Here is a 19,163-nt window from a genome sequence, read left to right as displayed (position 1 = left end):
CCGAATTTCTCAAGTCTCGGGCTCTGAGACCCTCCCTGCAGCTGGGCAGTGACAGCAACAGCACTGGATCCGGCGGCCTTGAGGAGCCAGGACTCCACGGAGACGAGGGTCGTAAGCAACAAAGACCTCTCCTCACCCCGAGGAGAAAGAAGCATGGCGGCTCTCTGGTGGCCGTGTGGGCAAGGGGTTCAGGAAGGAGCACATGAGCCCCCTGCAGAGCAGCCGCGGGGACGTGAGGACATCAGCCTGGCCCTCAGACGACGGGGTGCCACAGCCCCAGGGTCAAGGACAGAAAAGGAAGAGATGGCGCCAGCAGAAAAGACAGGGACACCTGAGGTAAGTGGTGGTCTCGGATACGCGATGCACGTGGGTGTCGTCAAAAAGCGCCGGAGGGCTTCCCTGGTGGCGCAGTGGTTGCAAGTCCGCCTGCCGATGCAGGGGACACGGGTTCGTGGCCCGGTCCGGGAAGATCCCACATGCCGCAGAGCGGCTGGGCCCGTGAACCATGGCCACTGAGGCTGAGCGTCCGGAGCCTGTGCTCTGCAACGGGAGAGGTCACGACAGTGAGAGGCCCGCGTACCGCAAAAAAAACACAAAAAAACAAAAACCAAAAGAAACAAAAATCGCCAGAGCCCGAGGTTTTACTGAATTCTGTGGACAGGCCCAGCTAAGATTTTGGACCCAGCGGGATCGTCCTCGTTTCACAGGCAGTCATCCCAAACGCTACGGCACAGGATGTGAGGAGGGCTGGCTGTCCCTCCTCTCCTCGAGGCCAGCAGGGTTTCCAATGAGCCTGTGGGGCCCCGGCAGCTTGGTCCACAAGCCACGGGGAGGGGTGACCTAGAACGTCCAGGGCTGGCGAGGGGCTCCGCCGGCGGCTGCTGCTGCTGTCGGGCTGGAGCCTCGGCCACACAGGGAGGGGGGCCGGGCGGGGGCGACAACCGCCTGCGGCTTTCGGACGCACGGCTCCTCGTCCCGGTCACTCAGGAGCGGAGGCAACTTGCTCCCCGCTCGTCGCCGGCCGCGGTGCCGTGCCGGGACAGCCCGTCAGACTTGAGGGAGGACAGGGACACTTGGCTGATGTAGCGGACCTGGTCCCAGGGCGCGGCCCGTGGGGAGTCGTGCCGCCGGTTGTCTATGCCGATGTGCACACTGACCTGGGACTCGGTCAGGGGCTTCACGCGGCCCTGCGCCTGCGCCTCATACCACGCCAGCTCTGGCTTCCTGTAGCTGCAAAGCAAGAATCCAAGAGCACCTGAGCCATTCTGGACACACAGCCTTTTTTTGTAAAGCTCGGTGAAGGCCTCTCATGAAGTCTTTAATAACATGCAGTATCAGGGCCTCAAGGCTTTTAAAGGAAAGAAAGGCCACCAAACTCCTATGGCTCAGGGCAAGTTCCCAACTTAGAAACTTTCTAGCCAAATGCCTGGTACATAGTAGGCTGTCATTAACTTTTGTTAACTGAAAGCAAAAGTAAATAAAGATCCCTTTTAAAAAAGGAAAAATGATTACAGACAGGGGTCCTACAGCTACCTCTCGACATAAACAGCCGTCGAGCAGAGTAACGGGAGGAAGCAGTGCGAGGTGACTGATCAGAGGTAAACTGTTGGCTCGCGGTGGACAAGCCGTTACACAAACACACGCCGGGCCCCGCTCAGGGCGCACACCCACCCCGCCCCCCGGGCCCGCCGCGGGGACGCACCACTTGAGCTGCAGTGACGAGAGGACCACGGACACGGAGGAGGCAGCCATGGCCGCCGAGCCCATCCACGGCTGCAGCACGACGCCGATGGGCATGAAGACACCTGGCCAAGAGGGGGGCTACACTCAGGCCGCAGCCCAGGGCAGACAGCGAGGGGGGCCCGGCCTCGCCGCCCACCAGAAGCTCTCCTCAGGGCAGCTCGGAAGCCCCTGGGCTGGCCGCTGACTGCGTGCCCGTGGGCCTGAGGCGGGCAGTCTCAGAGCTGGGCGGGGGGGGCGGGGGCACCGTCAAGGGGACTGGGGTCCCCCACCCACCCTGACCTTCCTGGGACCATCCAGACGTGCCATCACCTGTTTGGGGGAAGCTCCAGGGGACAGGGCACCCCAGGGACTTGCAGGTGCCACCATCCAGGGGCACCTCGGGGGTGTGAGCACCAGGACAACAGGCTGACAACCACGGGCCCTCTCTCCACGGACGGTCCTCCCTCAAGGGCGTCAAAGCACCTTGATGAGGGGCAACAAGACCAGGTCCTGGGACAGAGCCGCAAGCCTGGGAGGGGACCAGGTCCTGAGCTGGCCGCAGGGCAGGAATGCACCTGCTGGAGCCGGGCTGTGGTGGACGCGCTGATCCACCGCGTGAGGCAGTGCCGACAGCTCGGACACAACAGGGGAACGTGGGGTGCGGCACTCATGTTTAAAAATAGGTCTTGGCCCATGTAGGCGCTTTCCTTGCAGGAGTCTTTGGAACAACTCTTCCCTCTCCGGTGACACAAGATACAGTGGGGGAGGGAGGACTTAGGGAGCAGACAATATCCATCTCTTCCCATGATTATTTCTGAGTCAGGATAAAACCTAGGCGGGATTAATTCTTAAGACAAAGTTCTAAAGCACTGATCCCGGGCTTAGCGTGTAACGGGTGCCCCATAACTGTTAATATTGATTATTTTTCAGACTGTATGTCTTAATAATGTTCCAGAAAACAGGGCCAAGGTAAATAGGGTTGAGCAGCTTGGCCAGCTTTTCAGAGAGGCCAGCAGTGAACAGAAGGCTTGGGTTCTCCCTGCAGTTTCTCATTTACCTTTGGAGACTTACAAAGCGGAACATGATAAAATCAACTCTTTCTTCGAGGCTTCTGGCCACAACTAGGGCCAGAGGCAACAGGGCAGCGAGGGCCTACCTGCTGCAATGGGGATCCCGACCAGGTTGTAGATCAGTGCCAGCACCAGATTGAGTCGTATCCTCTGGACGGTCCTCTTGGAGAGGTGAATGCTGGCCACCACGTCAAGCAAGTCATTCTGCAGGAGAGGAGCACACGGTGAACTGCGAGCTCCACTCTGCGGCAACAGCGAGGGGAGACGCAGCAGAGCTCACTCTGATGAGGACGACGTCAGCTGCCTCGATGGCCACGTCCGTGCCCGTCCCGATGGCGATGCCCACGTCGGCCTGGGCCAGGGCCGGGGAGTCGTTCACACCATCGCCCACCATGGCCACTCTCTTCCCCTCGTTCTGGAGCTCCTGGACCTTGGCCACCTTATGAGAAGGCAGCACCTCCGCAAAGACTTTGTTGATGCCAACCTGAAAGGAAAGAACAGGAGTCAATAAAAAAGCAAATAACATCCAGTGTTGCCGAGGGGCAGGAACAGGAGCAGAAGCCCATGAGCCCTCAGCCTCCAGGTCCCGTCACCAAGTCCTGCAGATGCCAGGCCGCACGGCAAATGTGCCCCCTGCTCCCATCCCAACACCCCGCGGTGGTCTGGGACCCTCGCTGGCCTCCTGCCCACATCCTGCCCTCCCAACACTCTTCTCCAGATGCCGTCCCGGTGACCTTTCTGAAACAGTAATCATTGGTCACGTTACTCTCCTGCTTCAAGGCCTCCAGCGGATCCCACTTCCCTTAGGACAACGTCCAAACTCGTCTGCCTGCCTCCCAAGGTCCCCAGGTCAGGTCCTGCCTGGGCCCAGCTCCCCGCACCCCACCCCCAGCCCCAGCGGGCCCCGCCTTGGCCTCTCCACCTCGCTGCTACCTTTGCACCCGCAGGCGGTGCTCGCACTGCCTGCTCTGTCCTGCAAAGGTCACTTTTCCTGCCCCCAGCACCCCTTCTTCTTCATCTGACTCCTGCAGGCCTCCTCTCCCCTGGAAGGTGTCCCCAGCCCCCACCAGGCTGAGGGGTAAGCTGGCAGCTCCCATGCGTCCTGTGCACTCTGCCACTGGAGCGCCCAGCACCTGGTTTACACTCGGTCCCTGGGCCACCCTCCCCACGGGACCGTGAGCTCCTCGAGGGCGGTGCCCTCTTCACTCCTCTCTGTAGCCTCTCTGTCACAGGGGTGGTGCTTAGTAAGTGCTTGCTGAATGCAGGAACAAGTTTTAACGCGGGAGTGGGTGTACTCTCAGAAGGATGACTGACGGGGCACTGCCGCTCCCTTCCCAAGGAGCAATTCCTTCTCAAAAGCAGACAGCTTTACACACATGTCCGCAAGGGGTGGTATACAGTTGTCTGGAGTTTGCACTGGAGCCCTCCCCGCGAGGCAGGGCAGGCAGACATGCGGTCGTGCTGCCCTCGTGGCCCAAACTCAGACCCTAGCGCCGCAGAAGAATTGCCAGGACCCAGGGGCTTATCTGGTGCAGAGTGAGAAGAGCTGGGCCGGCAAAACACTCTGTTAATATAAAGGCTACAAGATTGTTTATTTCAGCCCTCAAGCCATGGTCTTTTTTCCTCAGTGCAGTGACTGGAAAATAACGAATGTTGGAACAGCTTTTCCGGGGCTGCAGCCACCATGCAGGAATGAATGATGGCACCCAGGCCCCAGCAATGTGATCTTTGGGGCAGCAGCAAAGTGGTCCCCTGTGGGATGTGCACGGCTCCGAGATCAAAGCGTGTGGAGAGAAAAGCCCCAGCGAGGGGGGAGGACCAGAGCAAAGCTGAGTGCTCACTGCACCAGTGCTTATCTATCCTCCTTAAACTGTTTCTGCCAGCTTGAAATCGCTTGCAGTTTCAGATGTGGGAGACATCCCGGCCCCCGGCCCTTACCTGGGTGGCAATGGCTCTGGCTGTCTTGCGGTTGTCCCCCGTGATCAGAACCACATCCACGCCCATGCTCTTCAGTGTGTGCACGGCCAGGGCGGCCTCCTGCTTGACCGCATCTGCGATGGCGATCATGCCACAGAGCACACCTGTAGGAGACACCGCAGGTGAGCACACGTGGCAGCGCCCTGGGCAGCCCGAGAAGCAAGTAAGACTTCATGATGCAGGACAGTTTTCCTAATGCCATGTTACACGCCCAAAGCAAAACACCAAATTGTACAACAGAATACGGTTTTGATTTTGTTTTTTTTTTTTAATTTATATACATTTCCAGATGCGTACAAAAGTCTGGAAGGACTGTTAAAAAGTTAACAGTGGCTCTCTGAGGGGTAGGATAATGAGGGATTCCATTTTTTTTACAGCTCTCAGAATTTTCCAGATTTTCTGAAAGGAACATCTCTTCCTTTGCAGAGTGCCTGACTCATAATAACTCAACACCTGTTAGCTATTAAAACATGAGAAATACAACAAATGCTACTTAAAAAGTGACACATGTCCAAACAGCTAGAAAATCAATCCTTCCTTTCTGTCTCTTCCTACAGAAAACACTTTGTAGAATTTTTTTTTTTTTTTTTTTTTTGAGTGACTCTTTAGGTACTGACACAGGAAGGCATTCGAGGACTGGGGACTGAGGTGTGACGGGAGCAGTGAGGGTGAGGATGTGTAAGAGGCACTTTTAATTGAGCCATTTCCAGCTTGACAAGCTGAGGGGGTTGTGTGTTTAAAGGACTCGGGGGAAGGTATGGCAGTGGGAGCCAGAAAAAAAGAGAGAGAGTGGAGGTGGAGAGAGAGAGAGAGAGAAAGAATATGGGAAAAGAGGAGCATTCAAAATACAGCAATTAAATTATTTCTTATTTGCATGTAGTTTTTACTTCTATTAGCAGAAACTAATAGTAACAAAGTGATTCCAATCTACCTGAGATGTAAAGCCCAGGATAGAACCTGAGTACTAAGATACATACAATCTTGAGAAGTTCTGTGAAAGCTGCAGGGGATTTCAGTGTGTAAAGCATCTTAGAGTTAAACCTCTTAGGAAGCCAACTGCTGTTTCACCTGCAGTGATGAATGAGAAAGGATGACTTTCAACTGCCAACCTGGGCAGATGCAAACGATGGTGGGGAAGACAGTTTAGAATCCCAAGAGCAAAGGGGCTGAAGCCATCTTCACTCTGGAGGCAAAGATGGAGGTGGCCAGAGGGGCCCTCAGGATTGACAATGAAGTGAAAAACATGGCAAGACAGCCTTTTCAAAAATAGAACTAAAATTAACAGTGAGAAAGATTTACTTTAAAAAAAAAAAAAGGACTCTATTTCTTTCTGACGTCTCCAGCTTCACTTGAGAGCAGAGGACGGGGGAGCAGAGCAGTACCGTCGATGGCCACCAGGACGGCCGTCTGGCCTTTCATCTCGTGATTGGTCATCGCGTCGCTGATGTCGCTGGTGACGGTCAAGCCATTGCGCCTCATCCACTCTCGGCTGCCGATCAGCACAGAGAAGGTCTGCGGGACCGCATCTGCTTGAAGGAGTGTGTGGTTATTCCCAAAGAGGCCAAGTTCACGGTGAGAAAGCACTAAAAACCATGGGACGGTTTCAACAGCAAAACATCCACTTGACGGTTCTGGAAAAACCACAACCTAGTAAACACCTCTTGGAAAACCATCCTTAAAGAACCAGGGGAAAAAGAACAACTAACATGCAGAACCGCGGTATGAATGAAAACATGTAAAGATGTTACAAACATATTAAACACCGCGTAGTGTACCTACTGGCCTTTAGGGGCGTCCGCTGCTGCCGTTAGACTGGATTAGAATTGGGATTAGAAGCGGTTAATTATTTGGTCAGCGCCGAAAGCCAGTGTGGACTAGATCCATCACTGCTTGGTACAGATGATGCAAGGTGAGTCAGCTAACAACCAGCCTCCGTGTATGAAAGGTTTTGAAGCTATACCTCCTAAGAGGCCAGCTGAGTCCTGCACCTGTCACCTCTACCTTAGGTGTCACTGATAGACCAGTCCCTGGAAGGCGAAGGAAAGGTCATCCCAGGGCTTTAACTTGCCATAAGGCGGTAATAGCTTCTAACAAAATCTAAATCCAGATTTAACTACTATCATACTTGAGCAAACACTAGACATGGGTTTTTTGGTTTGGGGGCGTTTCTACTCTCTTATGCTGATGGCTAGCACCCTTTGAATAAGAAAGACCATTATTCAAAAAGCAGCTGTCCCTCCAGTGCCCCTTCTTGACTTGGGCAGACCATTTCCATTCACTTTCCCTGACGGCTGCCAGCTCTGTAAATAAGTCACGTCCCATCAGAGTTGACCACATGGAGGTTTCCTGTTTAGGAGGAACAAAAGGAAGACTCCCATCTGCCTACCCTGTAGCTTACGAGTCTTATCCCAAGACTAACCTGGGCTAAGAAAGAGGAGACTCGAGACTAGGGAGCAGGTAAGCAATACTCCATGACTCTAAGTCACACACTGCTTTTGTCTGCCATTAGCGTCAAGATTCAGCCACATCAAAGAACAGGAGAGAAGCTGCAGGCTTCCCTGGGAGACAGGCGTGCGGCGCACCAGCCCTGAGTCACCTTCTCCGCAGTCAGGAACCACGGCGCGAGCCTGGCATGGCGCTCTCCATGGTTGGGCCCGGCCCCCGGCGGGCCAGGCAGCAGAAACCGAGGCCAGGGATACCTGTTTCCATGGGGATGCTGCTGACCCCGTTCAGGTGGGCGGTCGGTTGGCCACGTGGGCGCTCGCCCTGGGCCAGGATGCCCTCCACGTTGCTGACTTTACAGCCGATCCCACAGCCGGGCACCGCCTGGAAGTCCGTGCAGTATCCCAAGGTCTCTGTGCCAAGTTCCTGGGAAGGAAAGTAGGGGAGAGGAAGCAGAAAACAGGTGAGTCGAGAGGGAGTCAGGACAGAGGTGGGGGTGAGGCGGGGGGAGAGCAGCAGACACCAGGAATTTAGAGGGAAGGGAGGGACGGGAGGAGAACTTCCGGGAAAGGCGGAGAGATCGACGCTCAAGTCAGCTACTCTTTCTCTCTTATAGGACACAGTCATTTAAAACAGCCTCAACTCTCTCCTAGAGTTTGGATGCCTGGGGAGAGTGGACAGGTTGCAGTCCAGAAAGGAGAAAGGCAATTCACATCAAACACCCCAAATTAAGGGCTGGGGTCAGGGAGGGGGTGGCGGGGATGAAGGTGCCAAAGGGAGGAAAGATTTTCTTTTTATGTTGCAAATAATTTCATAAAAACGATGGAATAGGTAAGTGGTAACAAACTATTTTAAGGCCATCAAGGGATAATTGCCCATGGCCAGACCCTGGTGGGGACGTGGCAGGAGAAAGGGAAGGGCTGGGTTTATTTGGGTAACAGAACCCAAAGGAAGGATGCCTGGGGGTGAGCAGAATTCTTTCTGAAACATCAGAAGGATGAGAGGGGAAATAGCCGCACCCTACACAAAGGACACGACGCGAAATGAGATTTCTGAAAGATTCCCTGTCCGGGAAGAGTTGTCAACTTTTCCCCAGGGCATCCATGTCACCTACATTTACTGATAATTGTCCTGTTCAGACAGTTTACATGTTTTCAGGGCAGTTTTCTGGCACATCCTGCTGCCTCCATGCGCAGACTGAAAACAAAGCTAACTAGGCCCTCTCACCTGCAGAGGTCAGAGGAGGAAGGCTCCCCACTAACTGTGCCAACAAACCACAGTCCTCTGGTCACTTCTGCTGCTTCCTCTCCGTCTCAGGAGTCCCCAGTGGAATGGATTTCTCCCGACCTGGCTCCAAGACCCCCTTCGTTTTTGTATCCCTTTGCACGAAGCGCTCGTGAGGGACTGAACACGCCTGTCTTCCCCACCCGACCATCAACTCCCAGCAGGCAGAGCTCGCATCTTATGAATTCTTATTCCCCTGAGCTTGGGATGCTCAGGAAATGCCTAATGAATGGCCGTTAGCTCATTAACACTGAACTGCTTTGTGAAGATCTGGAAACGTGACAAGGGACCTGCGGCTGTGCGCTGCATCCCCACCTGCTCCAGGGGGCCTGCTCAGCAGTTTCCAGACCACACGAGCCAAGGCCTCTGTGGAGGCAGCTGACGTGGGGGCCAGGGGCAGCGAGGAGGAAAGGCGTGTGAGGAGGAAGGAGCCCGGAGTCTTCTGGCCCAGCTGGGGAGAGCGGGGGAGCCGGGGGAGCGAGGGCCCAGCAACGCCCAGTCCACCTACCTCTTTACAGTACCTGGTGACTGCCACGCCCAGGGGGTGCTCACTGCTGGCCTCCGCAGTCCCCACCACAGCGAGCACCTTCCGGAGGGGCAGCGTGGCCACGTCCACGAGCAGAAGGACCCGCATGACTTTGGGGACCCCGTGGGTGATGGTGCCAGTTTTGTCAAACATCACAGTCTTTATCTGCCCAAAAAACCACGTCTCAGTGACCAAAACACAGATGGAAGGGACTCTCAGAGTCCTCACAATCTCGAGGCAGAACTTCACTCAACCCACCCCAAGCAGGTCACAATACACTCCTTCAGGACACGCTACAGAACCCTCTGCGTCCATCCCAAGGCTCAACCACTCCCTCGGCCAAAACATTGTTTCCCTCTCTGCCCAGTTAAAAAAAAATCCACACTCCGGCTTAACCTGGACCAGGGTGAGCCAGAAGCTCTCACTCTGATGTAACAAGGAGGCACCACTGTGCAGTAACGCCGTGCGGCCTCCTCCTCGGGTCGGGTCAGAAGCGTAACCCTGGGGGGTCTGCCCATCTCCCGGTCCACCGCTATCTGCTGGGTCAACCACTGTTTCCTCCGGCCTGCATCAGTGCAAAAGCCTACGGAGAATAGTGTTCTCGAATTCCAAGTTCACAAAAGGGAGGGAGTGTTCCTTGGCCATAATAACAAGCAACCACAGAGCTAGTCTGGGGACCTGTTCCCCTTGGTCAGCGGCAGCTTGGCACTGGTCCCCACGGGTCTGGGCTCAGCCAGTCGGAAGCAGCCACACTCGGCGCCTGAGCTTGCGTGGCCAGAGCCCAGCAGTTCCCTCGCTCCACGCTCCCCTGGACCCGGTACCAGGTCAGCCCTTGTTGTGCTCAGACTGCGTGCTGCAGGCTCAGTCCTCCCTCATTTAGCAAACATCAGCTCTGCTTCTCGTTTCTGACTGAGTGGGGCCTCTTCACCACTACTAACCGGCCTTCCTCTGACAGTCCTGGCCAGCTTCTAGTCCAGCCCCCGCTCCGTCGCCAGGACGATCTTCCTGCAGGCGCTTCACCCCCGCCCCTGCCCCTGTGTGTCCCTGCTGCTCTTGGTTAAGCTCTGGACTGGGACTGAATAACCCTCCAAAGCCCTTCAAGGCCCCTCTCTCCCCTCCTTCCTCCTTCAGTACCCTCATCTCCTGTCAGTTTCTCTCTCTTTCTGGACCTCATTTAGTTATTGAGAAAATAACTGTGGAGTGACTCCAACATGCCAGGAGCGGGGCAAGATGCCGGGGACACAATGGCGGGGACATGTTCACGGTCTCCAGTCCTACGGAGTCTGGGACCAGGCAGCACGGCCCCCCCGAGTCCTTTCCACGTGCTGGTCCCACGGCCGGGACACCCCTCCCAACCTCTGTTGTCAGCTGACAGGTCTCAGACCTCCCCTGAGCACCTGCACCAGCGACAACCCCATCCAACACACACGGGTCTACGGTTAGGCCCCTGAGGAACTGTCCTCACGGCATCTCACACTCTCCATGGCGCCTGCTGCTTGCTTGCTCCGTGTCCGTCTTTCCTGCTGGACAGTAAGGTCCTTGAGAGCCAGGGCCCAGCACAGGACCCACGCAGAGAAAACGCTCAACAGGTACCAAAGAAATAAAGGGAGGATGGAAGGCTGGGGACTGCTGGGCTGAAGGGAGATTCTTCATAGACACTGCTACCTGCTACTCCACCCGAGGTCCCAGGACCCTCCCCGATCACGCGGAGACAGCGCAGCTACTTTCCCCGGAGCCCGACCACCTGGCTGTGAGCCCGGAGCTGCACATTTTAGCTGCAGGCCTTTGGCAAGTCGCCCAGCCCACTCCTGCTGCACTTCCCTCACCTGTAAAATGGAAACAACCAGCGCCCACCTCAGGGTTGTCGATGAGATTAAATTAATATTTATACAGCACTTAGGTCTTTGACCGTGAGCTGCTGCCGGTCCTGCCGTCATTCCCAGTTAGTCCTGGCTTCCTGTTTTACTTAATTAGTAGTGCTACCCTCAGTCCTCTTTCAGGTTTTTCTCTGAATATGAAATTTAAACAGGTACTATTTTCACTAGGACTCTCTAAGTCAAAAAAAAAAAAAAAAAATCACGCAGCATATACATACAGCTACAAAATCACCCCAGCCAAGACCTCGAAGGAAGCGGGGGCCAACCTTGTGGGCCAGCTCCAGAGGCTTGCCTCCCTTGATGAGTATGCCATTCTGGGCGGCCACCCCCGTGCCCACCATGACGGCCGTGGGCGTGGCCAGGCCCAGAGAGCAGGGGCAGGCGATGCACAGCACCGTGATGGACGTCTGGAATGCAAACCGGAGGACCACCTCTGCCTGGGAGATATGCTTGCTGGATGTCTGACGAGAGGAAAGAGACAGAGGCAGGGTGAGAGTTAGATGAGGCATCACACGGAATTCTGATCATACGAGAACATTCCACTCTATCGTGGCCTATATGGGAGTAGTATCTAGAGAAGAGTGGATACATGTAACTGATTCACTTTGCTGTACAGCAGAAAATGACACAACCATGTAAATCAACTCTACTCCAAAAAAAATAAAAAAAAAAAAAAAAAAAAAAAAGAACATTCCAGCGCAGGTGGGGAACCTGAACTGGCATGATGAGCTGGGCTCCAGGAGACACGGTGCGTCCCGCTCTGCTTTGCAGGTATCGCGTGGTTCACTTTACTGCTCTGTATCCTACTGTTCCAACCTGATCCTACAGGCTTTCCTCAGGGAAAGGCATTATGAGAGGAGAGAGGCACATAAAAATCTCCGATAGGGGAAGAGCACAGGCTCTAGAATTGGACCATGTAGGTCTACATCCTGACTCTGACACTCCGTGTCTTAGCTTCCTCACGTACAACATGGAGGTAATAATACCCAGCTCACAGGTTTTTGTAAGGATGAAATGAGGTAACATACATACAAATACATACAAACATAAATATACATAGTACAACACCTGACGTAGGAGAGGAGTCTGAGAAAGTATAGCTATTACATTATCATTATTATTTTTATTATTATGAAAGCTTTAAAAAACTATAGCTCTCCAAGGAATCAACTCTAAGGTAATAATCATGTGGGAAAAGATACAAGGATATTTCTCACAGTGCTTTTTCATAAAGGGAAAAAACTGGAAACAACCAATGGGGGATTGGTTAATTAAACTGCAGGTATGGCGTGCATAATGGAATATTATGCACATGTTAAAATGATGACGTATACATACTGACATGGAAAGATATCAGTAGCATTGCTGAATTTAAAAAAACAAGCATAAAATGGCATGTGTTGTGGTTCAATTAGTGCAAAATTATCTGCCTATATCTCTAGATGGCCTTTCAACAATACTGGAAAGATGTTCACCAAAGTGCAGAAAAGTGCATGTAGGGATGGGATTTGGAGCCATCTTTATTTTCTTCTATTTTCCACCACTGTTTCCTTTATAAAAATCCAAATCCGAAAAAATACAGGTCTCCTTCCCAGTTACCTGGTGACACATATTGATATGATTATTTGCATCCTAACATCTTGAGTTACCTTGGTTTATCTTTCAAAATGGCTAGTATCTCTGGAGAACTGAGATGAGAACTGAGAGATGCTGTATTCACTTAGTTACAGTAAAATGCATGTTTTCTAAATCGAGGATATAGACCACAATCTGTTTAGATCCACCTACCCTCTATTCTTTGACTTTGAAAGGCAGATTCTAAAATAAGCTACATTATTAAGGGTCATTCAATTTTCACAGAAACAGTTTGATTTCGGTAGAAGGACATGCTGTTTAACACATAATGTGATTTTGTAGAGGTAAGGATGAAGTGCTGTGTTTTGTTCTGTTTTGTTTTTAACCTCCAGAAATTCTTGTCAAAATCACACCTGGCATTCTGAGAGGAGTGGGGTGGACTTCTAGAGGTTGACACGAACCCTGTCCCTACAGATGATTTGTACAGAGCAGAGTGACAACAATGTCTTAAAGGAACATGCAGTACCTCATTTGTCAGCATCCTCCCTGATATTGCAGATAAAAACAAAAGAAGTGAAAGTAAGATGGAAAGGTAGGGAACAGCAGGAAGCCACATATTCCAACTTGTTTAGGACTGAGTTTCCCATAGCCACATGCCAATGAGCTGCTCTCCCACAAAAGCCAAAATTTTTGGCGGTTCGGTGCCATAAAAGCCACTGGCAAATTCTAGGAATAGTCATAGGCTACTCTTAAAACACTGAAATCTCCCTAGATGTCAGAAAGTGTTTCACCTGGACATTTTAAGATAGGAAATTTGAGGGAGGAAAATCGTATCTAAGTGAATGACAAGTACACCAAGAATACATGATATGCCTTTAACTACGGATAAAAAATTTTTTAAAAAGGAAAAAATGATCTATTCTGTATTTCCAGTTTCTTATATTATGGCTCTAAGGTAAAATACATATTAGACTGGGATAAGTATGAGATATTTTAAAAACTAAGGTAAAACATTGTTCTACTCACTGGGTAGTTATCAAATACTACTCCAAGTGGGCCATTAGCTTTTTATGTCTCTCCAGGTTTCTCCAACTCAGCACTATTGACGTTTGGGGCCAGATAATTCTTTGTTGTGGGGACCTGTCCTGTAAGTTGCAGGATGTTTAGCAGCATCCCTGGCTCCTATCATACATACTAGAGGCCAAGCAGCACCCCTCCTCAGCCACGACAACCAAAAACATCTCCAGACGTCACCAAATCAAAACCACTCCCAGTTGCCAATCACTGATGTATGTAAGTTCTTATTGCTGAAGCAGAAAAGTTTTGTATGTTTTTTTGAATTTTGATAAAACTGTATTTCCTCAGATAGTATTCTTCGTCCACTTTTTAAACTCAAAGCTATATATTCCATTGCTTCATATATAATGTTTAATAAATAATTATTAAAAAGCTATTAGTATTACTTGGGAAGCTGCAAGGTTAGATGGTCTATATGGAGGTAGCCAGCAAAAAATCTATTTTTCTTAAAACTGGTCAAATAATATTATCAAGTTATTGTGACTGACGTGACCTATCTTCTGTGATGTGTGCCTCATAACCTCAAGAATGGCCAACAGTGCAAAATGTAAATGCTGTAAGCATTACACCTGAGAGCCAGTGGTGTTTGAAATTATCTAACCAGAAAGCAAAAGGCATCTTTAGTGAAAACCTGCAGGAGTTGCGTGGTTGCATAGCCAGGATTGTCCTACCCTGGCTGAGGTTTTGCTGCCAATAAGTGAAGCAAGCAAATAAGATGTAATGGGTAATTAAAGCCCAGCGAATTTAAGACATGAAAAAATAGGATTAATGGCCATCGATTATTTAAAACCCAACAAGCACACTGCCCACAGCATTCAACTTACAGGGAAGTATTTCTGAACAACACCGAAATCGATGAAGCCAATTACAATCCATACCACCAACGTCAAAGTTGAAATGATGATGATAAATGGGACAAAATACCCACTAAACCGGTCAGCCAGTTGCTGAATGGGTGCCTATGGAAATAAAACACGAAGACCGCGGGAAATTACAATCTCCAAAGAAATAAACCACCACAAGCATGGACAAGGACTGGGATTCCTGGCTCCCTCATTAACTACATTTATTAGTCAATCTCTCTACTCAGTAAAATCTGCCTGATTCTATGGGACTCTTGGAATAATTTCTAGAGAGAGGCAGCTGAAGTTATATTGCCTTTAAAATTCCTTCACGGGACTTCCCTCGTGGCGCAGTGGTTAAGAATCCACCTGCCAATGCAGGGGACACGAGTTCGAGCCCTGGTCCGGGAAGATCCCACATGTCGCGGAGCAACTAAGCCCGTGCGCCACAACGACTGAGCTCTGCGCTCTAGAGCCCGCGAGCCACAGCTACTGAAGCCCGTGCGCCTAGAGCCTGTGCTCCGCAACAGGAGAAGCCACTGCAATGAGAAGCCCACGCACCGCAACAAAGAGTAGCCCCCACTCGTCGCAACTAGAGAAAGCTTGCGCGCAGCAACGAAGACCCAACATAAAAAATAAATGAATTTTTAAAATAAATAATAAATAAAATAAAATCCCTTCATTACCTTGGACATCTGAGCCTCTTCTACCAGCTTCACAATCTGAGCCAAGGTGGTGTCGTTGCCCACGTGGGTGGCCGTGACGAGCACGGAGCCGTGGGCGTTCATGGACCCGGCGATCACCATGCTGCCGGGCTTCTTCGTGACAGGCATGGCCTCTCCTAGAGGTGGAGAGGAGACCAACGCCACGCGCTGAGCCCCGTCGGCATCCCTGGGGCCCGGCCAGGGTGCTGACGCCTACCCAGAGGGACGGAGTCCTCACCTGTGATGAGGGACTCGTCGGCCATGGTGCTGCCTTCCAGGACTTTCCCGTCCACTGGGAACTTGCCCCCGGGGACGACCTTGATGATGTCACCACGTTGCACCAGCTCCATGGGCACCTGCTCCTCTCTGCAACAGACGCCACTCAGGTTACACTCGCGGACCGCGCACGGGAGCTCACCCTCCTGGCCTGTCACCCAGGTCGGGTTCTAGACAAACCGCCTGCTTTACACTGAGCGGCAGTAACCACTTTATCCGCCATTTACAGGCTGAGTCAAAACTGTGCAGCTGCCAAGTACCAGGTGCTGTCCTAGTTCCTGGGAAGCCGGCTGTGAGCAGGACAGCCGAGTCCCAGCGCTCAGGAGGGCAATTCTGTGGAGCTAACAGACAACAAGCAAGATAGTCCCGGGTCTTAAATAAGTGCTGTGCTGACAACGATGTGACTGGAGGGCTTCGCTCGGTGGTGGCGGAGGAGGAGAGAAGTGGGAAGGCCTCACGCGAAGATGACATTTGAGCCGGACGACAAGAGGGCCCCATACACGGGGAAGGAAAACTCAAGGGAGAGGAAACAGCTAATGCAAAGGCCCTGAGGCGGGACAGAGGGGGCCTCTGATAAATAGGAAGCCAGCAAGCATGGCTGGAGGGACACGAGTGAAGCAGGCAGAACCCGGACCATGTCGGGTCTTGCAGGGCAAAGTGCAGGCTTTGGGCGTTAAGGTTTTCAGTGGGAAAGGGACATAAGCCGGTTCGCATTTTCAAGTCAGCTCTCTGGCTGCTGCATGAGAATGGGCTGTAGGGGCAGCAGTAGAAGCTGACAGAAGGGTTCGGCTGTGGCAGCAGTGGCCTGGGCTGGAGACGGAGGGAAGGGATGCCCAGGAACTCTGGGGGGCATGATGTGTCAGCAAGATGTGTGTATGCGCTGAGCGCATACGAGAAGCAAGCATGAGCTCTTCGTTTCAGTTTGAGCAACTGGGTGGATGAGAAGTTGTTTAATGAGATGGAGACGCCTATGTAGAAGCGGCCATGGGAGGGAGAGGGACGAGAAGGAGTGGAGAGGAGATGAAGATCTCTGTTCTCACATGTCAGGTCCAAGATGCCTACTTGACTTCCACGTAGACATGTCAAGTTGGGAGAGCAGGGAGCTGAAAACTGGATTCGGGCTGAGACTAGAGGTCAAATGGGGAAGCTGTCACAATATAGATAGGATCTAAAGCCTGAAATGGTACGAGCTTCCTCAGGAGTGTGCCTGGAAGAGAGACCTGGGTCCTGGGACATGCGCATGTCAGGAGGCTGAGCAGGTGGAAGGGCCAGCGAGGGATGGGGGCAGAAAAGGAGAGAGTGGGGCCTTCAGGAGGGAGCACCCATCGCACCACATCGCATACGGCGAGGTCGTTACCTAGACACAGATACGTGTAAAACTCATCACGCCGTACACTTGGGATTCGTGTACTTCAGTGAAGGTAAGTTATCTCTTAATAAAAAAAGGCATATTTTAAAGGGACAGAAAAGGGGGTAGATGCTGGTGAGAGGCTGCAGTGATGATTAAATAAGAGCAGTGGTTGATTTGGTTCATGGAAATGACGTGATGTCTTTGGCAAAAGGGATCTCAGAAACCGGTGGAGGGACAAGGTTGGCTGGCACGGGCTGAGGAGGGGCTGGGAGGTGAGGAAACAAGAAAGCAGCCGAAGACAACGTTCAAAAGAAGTTCTGTGTGAAAGAGAAGAGAAAACCAGCAGTAGAAGAGCATGTGCATTAAGACATGAAATTGTGAATTGTGAGTATGTGTGAACTGTCTGCCGGGGAGAACGGTCCCACAGAGAGCGAGAGAGACAGATGGGGGGACAGGAGGGGACGACAGGAATAGAGTCATCCAGGGAGCGAGGATGGCTTTGGCAGCATCTCCCTGAAAGCGTCACAGGGACCAAATTTACTTAACTGTATATGTAACGTTGGCTTATGAACCAATGGGGAGAAAGTCAGAAAAGCAGGGGCGTAGAGCAAGCGGGGCTCTGAGGTTATTTTATGCCTTCCTTTCATTCTACAAAGACTACATTTAAACTATCACAGAGAGAGGGCACAAAAAAGCCACCTTACCTGAGAAGGAAAACCAGACATGTATTGAGTGCAGGTGCTGTGCTCGATATTGACAGGAATCCTCCCCAAACCACGTGAGGTAGGTGACAGTCACCCCTATTTGTTCCCAGGTTGACCTGAGATGCTGCCTGTGGGCACCGAGGGCAGGGCCCGCTGCACAGTCAGTGCTGGTGACTTTGACCATCACCTGACGGACGTGTTCACTGTTGACCGGCCTCTATGTACCAGGCACTGTGCTGGGCTGGGGTTACACACAGGACAAAACTCTCAGGTCTATGACCTAATAACTAAAGTCAAGCTGGTTTATTTAAGTTCAGTAATGGCCACAATAAAAGAAAGGGAGCACGGAAAAGGAGAGACCTTTAAAGGGGAAGCGGGCAGCAGTCTGAGCCTTGCGTGCTGGGAACAGATGTCTAAATCTGTTTGGTGGCTGGGGGGACAATAAATGAAAAGAAGGGGAGGATCTCTACAACCGAGAATATCCTCTGCTTCTTTTTAAAGTCTCCCAGAGATGGAGACGCCCAGGCTCCAAAACTCCCCTCCAAGGCCCATCTGCACAGCCTGGAATTTACCGTCCACAGAGGTCTCCGCGGCAAGAGAAGCCTGTGTCAAAGAAGGAGCAGCTGCTCCCGTAGAAAGGAGGTGACGACAGGGCTGTGGGCAGAGCCTCCTCTCCCATAACCTGACTCCTAAGCTTTAAAATGTTTGCTTAAAAATCGTGATTCTTGCCTCAAATGTCCACTGGGTGTCTTTCTAAGAAATCGTTAGTGAGGCTCATCTCTGCTTCATCTAACTGAATTTCCCCTTTGAATCTGAATTAACCATATCTTTCTTACTCTGAACAGCTGAGTTTATGGGGAACAGCCCTCTAGGGGGGCAGGTGGCTCCTTCTGGTGAGTTCCCAGTCCCATTTCTGCTTCAGAAGCTCATGTCCCCCAAACGCCAAGCTGTGGGAATACAGTTTTTTCCGAGCATTTCTTCAGCTCTGAGGGTTTCTGCCGGCAGCCTGCTCACCTCACCTGTCCCCTCTTCTCTACTCTCCTGCCTCATCTAACACAAAGCAAAAAGACGAAGAAAAAACTTACAAAAGAAGGGTCACTGGGCTATATAACATGTATAATTCCGTTTTCCTAATTATAAGAAAAAGAACACTTCAACGTGGGAGATTGGGGACCCGCTGTGCAGGCCTCACAGTGTCAAGCGCACGCACATGTATGATGCATTTCTTTAACATCTGACAGTCATTTCATGCATTCAACTAGTGAGGATCTGAGCGCCTGCTATGTAGTCCCAGGACGACTGGAGGCACCAAGTGCTCCAGGCCCCAGAGGACAAGGCAGTCTGACCAGGGGACAAGGGATCAGGCAAAGGGGATGGAAGAAAGGCCTTCGTTGGAGGGCGGCGGGGTGGGAGAGTGCAGGGGCGCCTCCTCCTGGGACCCGCCAGTGGGGTGGCTGGGAGGAGATGGAGGGACGTCAGGACCAGAGGCTGAGCCCAGGAGGCACAGGCGCAGATGCCAAGTCTCACGTGTGCGTCTAGGGATGCGGACTTTATCCTAAACCTCTGAAGGACTGGCAGCTACAGAGTATCAGATCTGTGCCTCCAAGAGCTGGATAGTTTGCATGTGGAAAACATCAGGAAGGAGACAAGGCTGGAGCAGGAGGCCAGGGAGGGGCTGTTGCGGGGCTTTAGGGGAGAGAGCCCGGTGGCCTGAACAAGCATGGCAGCGGTGGGAG

At 52.1% G+C, this 19,163-nt stretch overlaps 1 protein-coding gene across 1 annotated transcript in view; it reads right to left on the bottom strand.

Annotated features, from left to right (window-relative positions):
• Positions 1–590: 590 nt before the first annotated feature.
• The window catches only part of ATP7B (ATPase copper transporting beta), a 75,569-nt gene continuing 56,996 nt past the window's right edge, over positions 591–19,163 (bottom strand). Inside the window, 13 exon segments of the mRNA XM_032611250.1 lie at positions 591–1,008; positions 1,011–1,230; positions 1,703–1,805; positions 2,879–2,996; positions 3,073–3,276; positions 4,731–4,873; positions 6,152–6,295; positions 7,469–7,637; positions 9,004–9,186; positions 11,165–11,359; positions 14,375–14,509; positions 15,079–15,233; positions 15,335–15,462. Coding sequence (XP_032467141.1) covers positions 841–1,008; positions 1,011–1,230; positions 1,703–1,805; positions 2,879–2,996; positions 3,073–3,276; positions 4,731–4,873; positions 6,152–6,295; positions 7,469–7,637; positions 9,004–9,186; positions 11,165–11,359; positions 14,375–14,509; positions 15,079–15,233; positions 15,335–15,462 — 2,065 coding nt within the window. The 3' untranslated portion in view covers positions 591–840.

The sequence above is a fragment of the Phocoena sinus genome, chromosome 18, assembly GCF_008692025.1.
Source record: "Phocoena sinus isolate mPhoSin1 chromosome 18, mPhoSin1.pri, whole genome shotgun sequence".
In the NCBI taxonomy this organism is placed as follows: domain Eukaryota; kingdom Metazoa; phylum Chordata; class Mammalia; order Artiodactyla; family Phocoenidae; genus Phocoena; species Phocoena sinus.
Note: the sequence above shows the minus strand (reverse complement) of the source record. Positions and strands in the feature narration are given on the sequence as shown.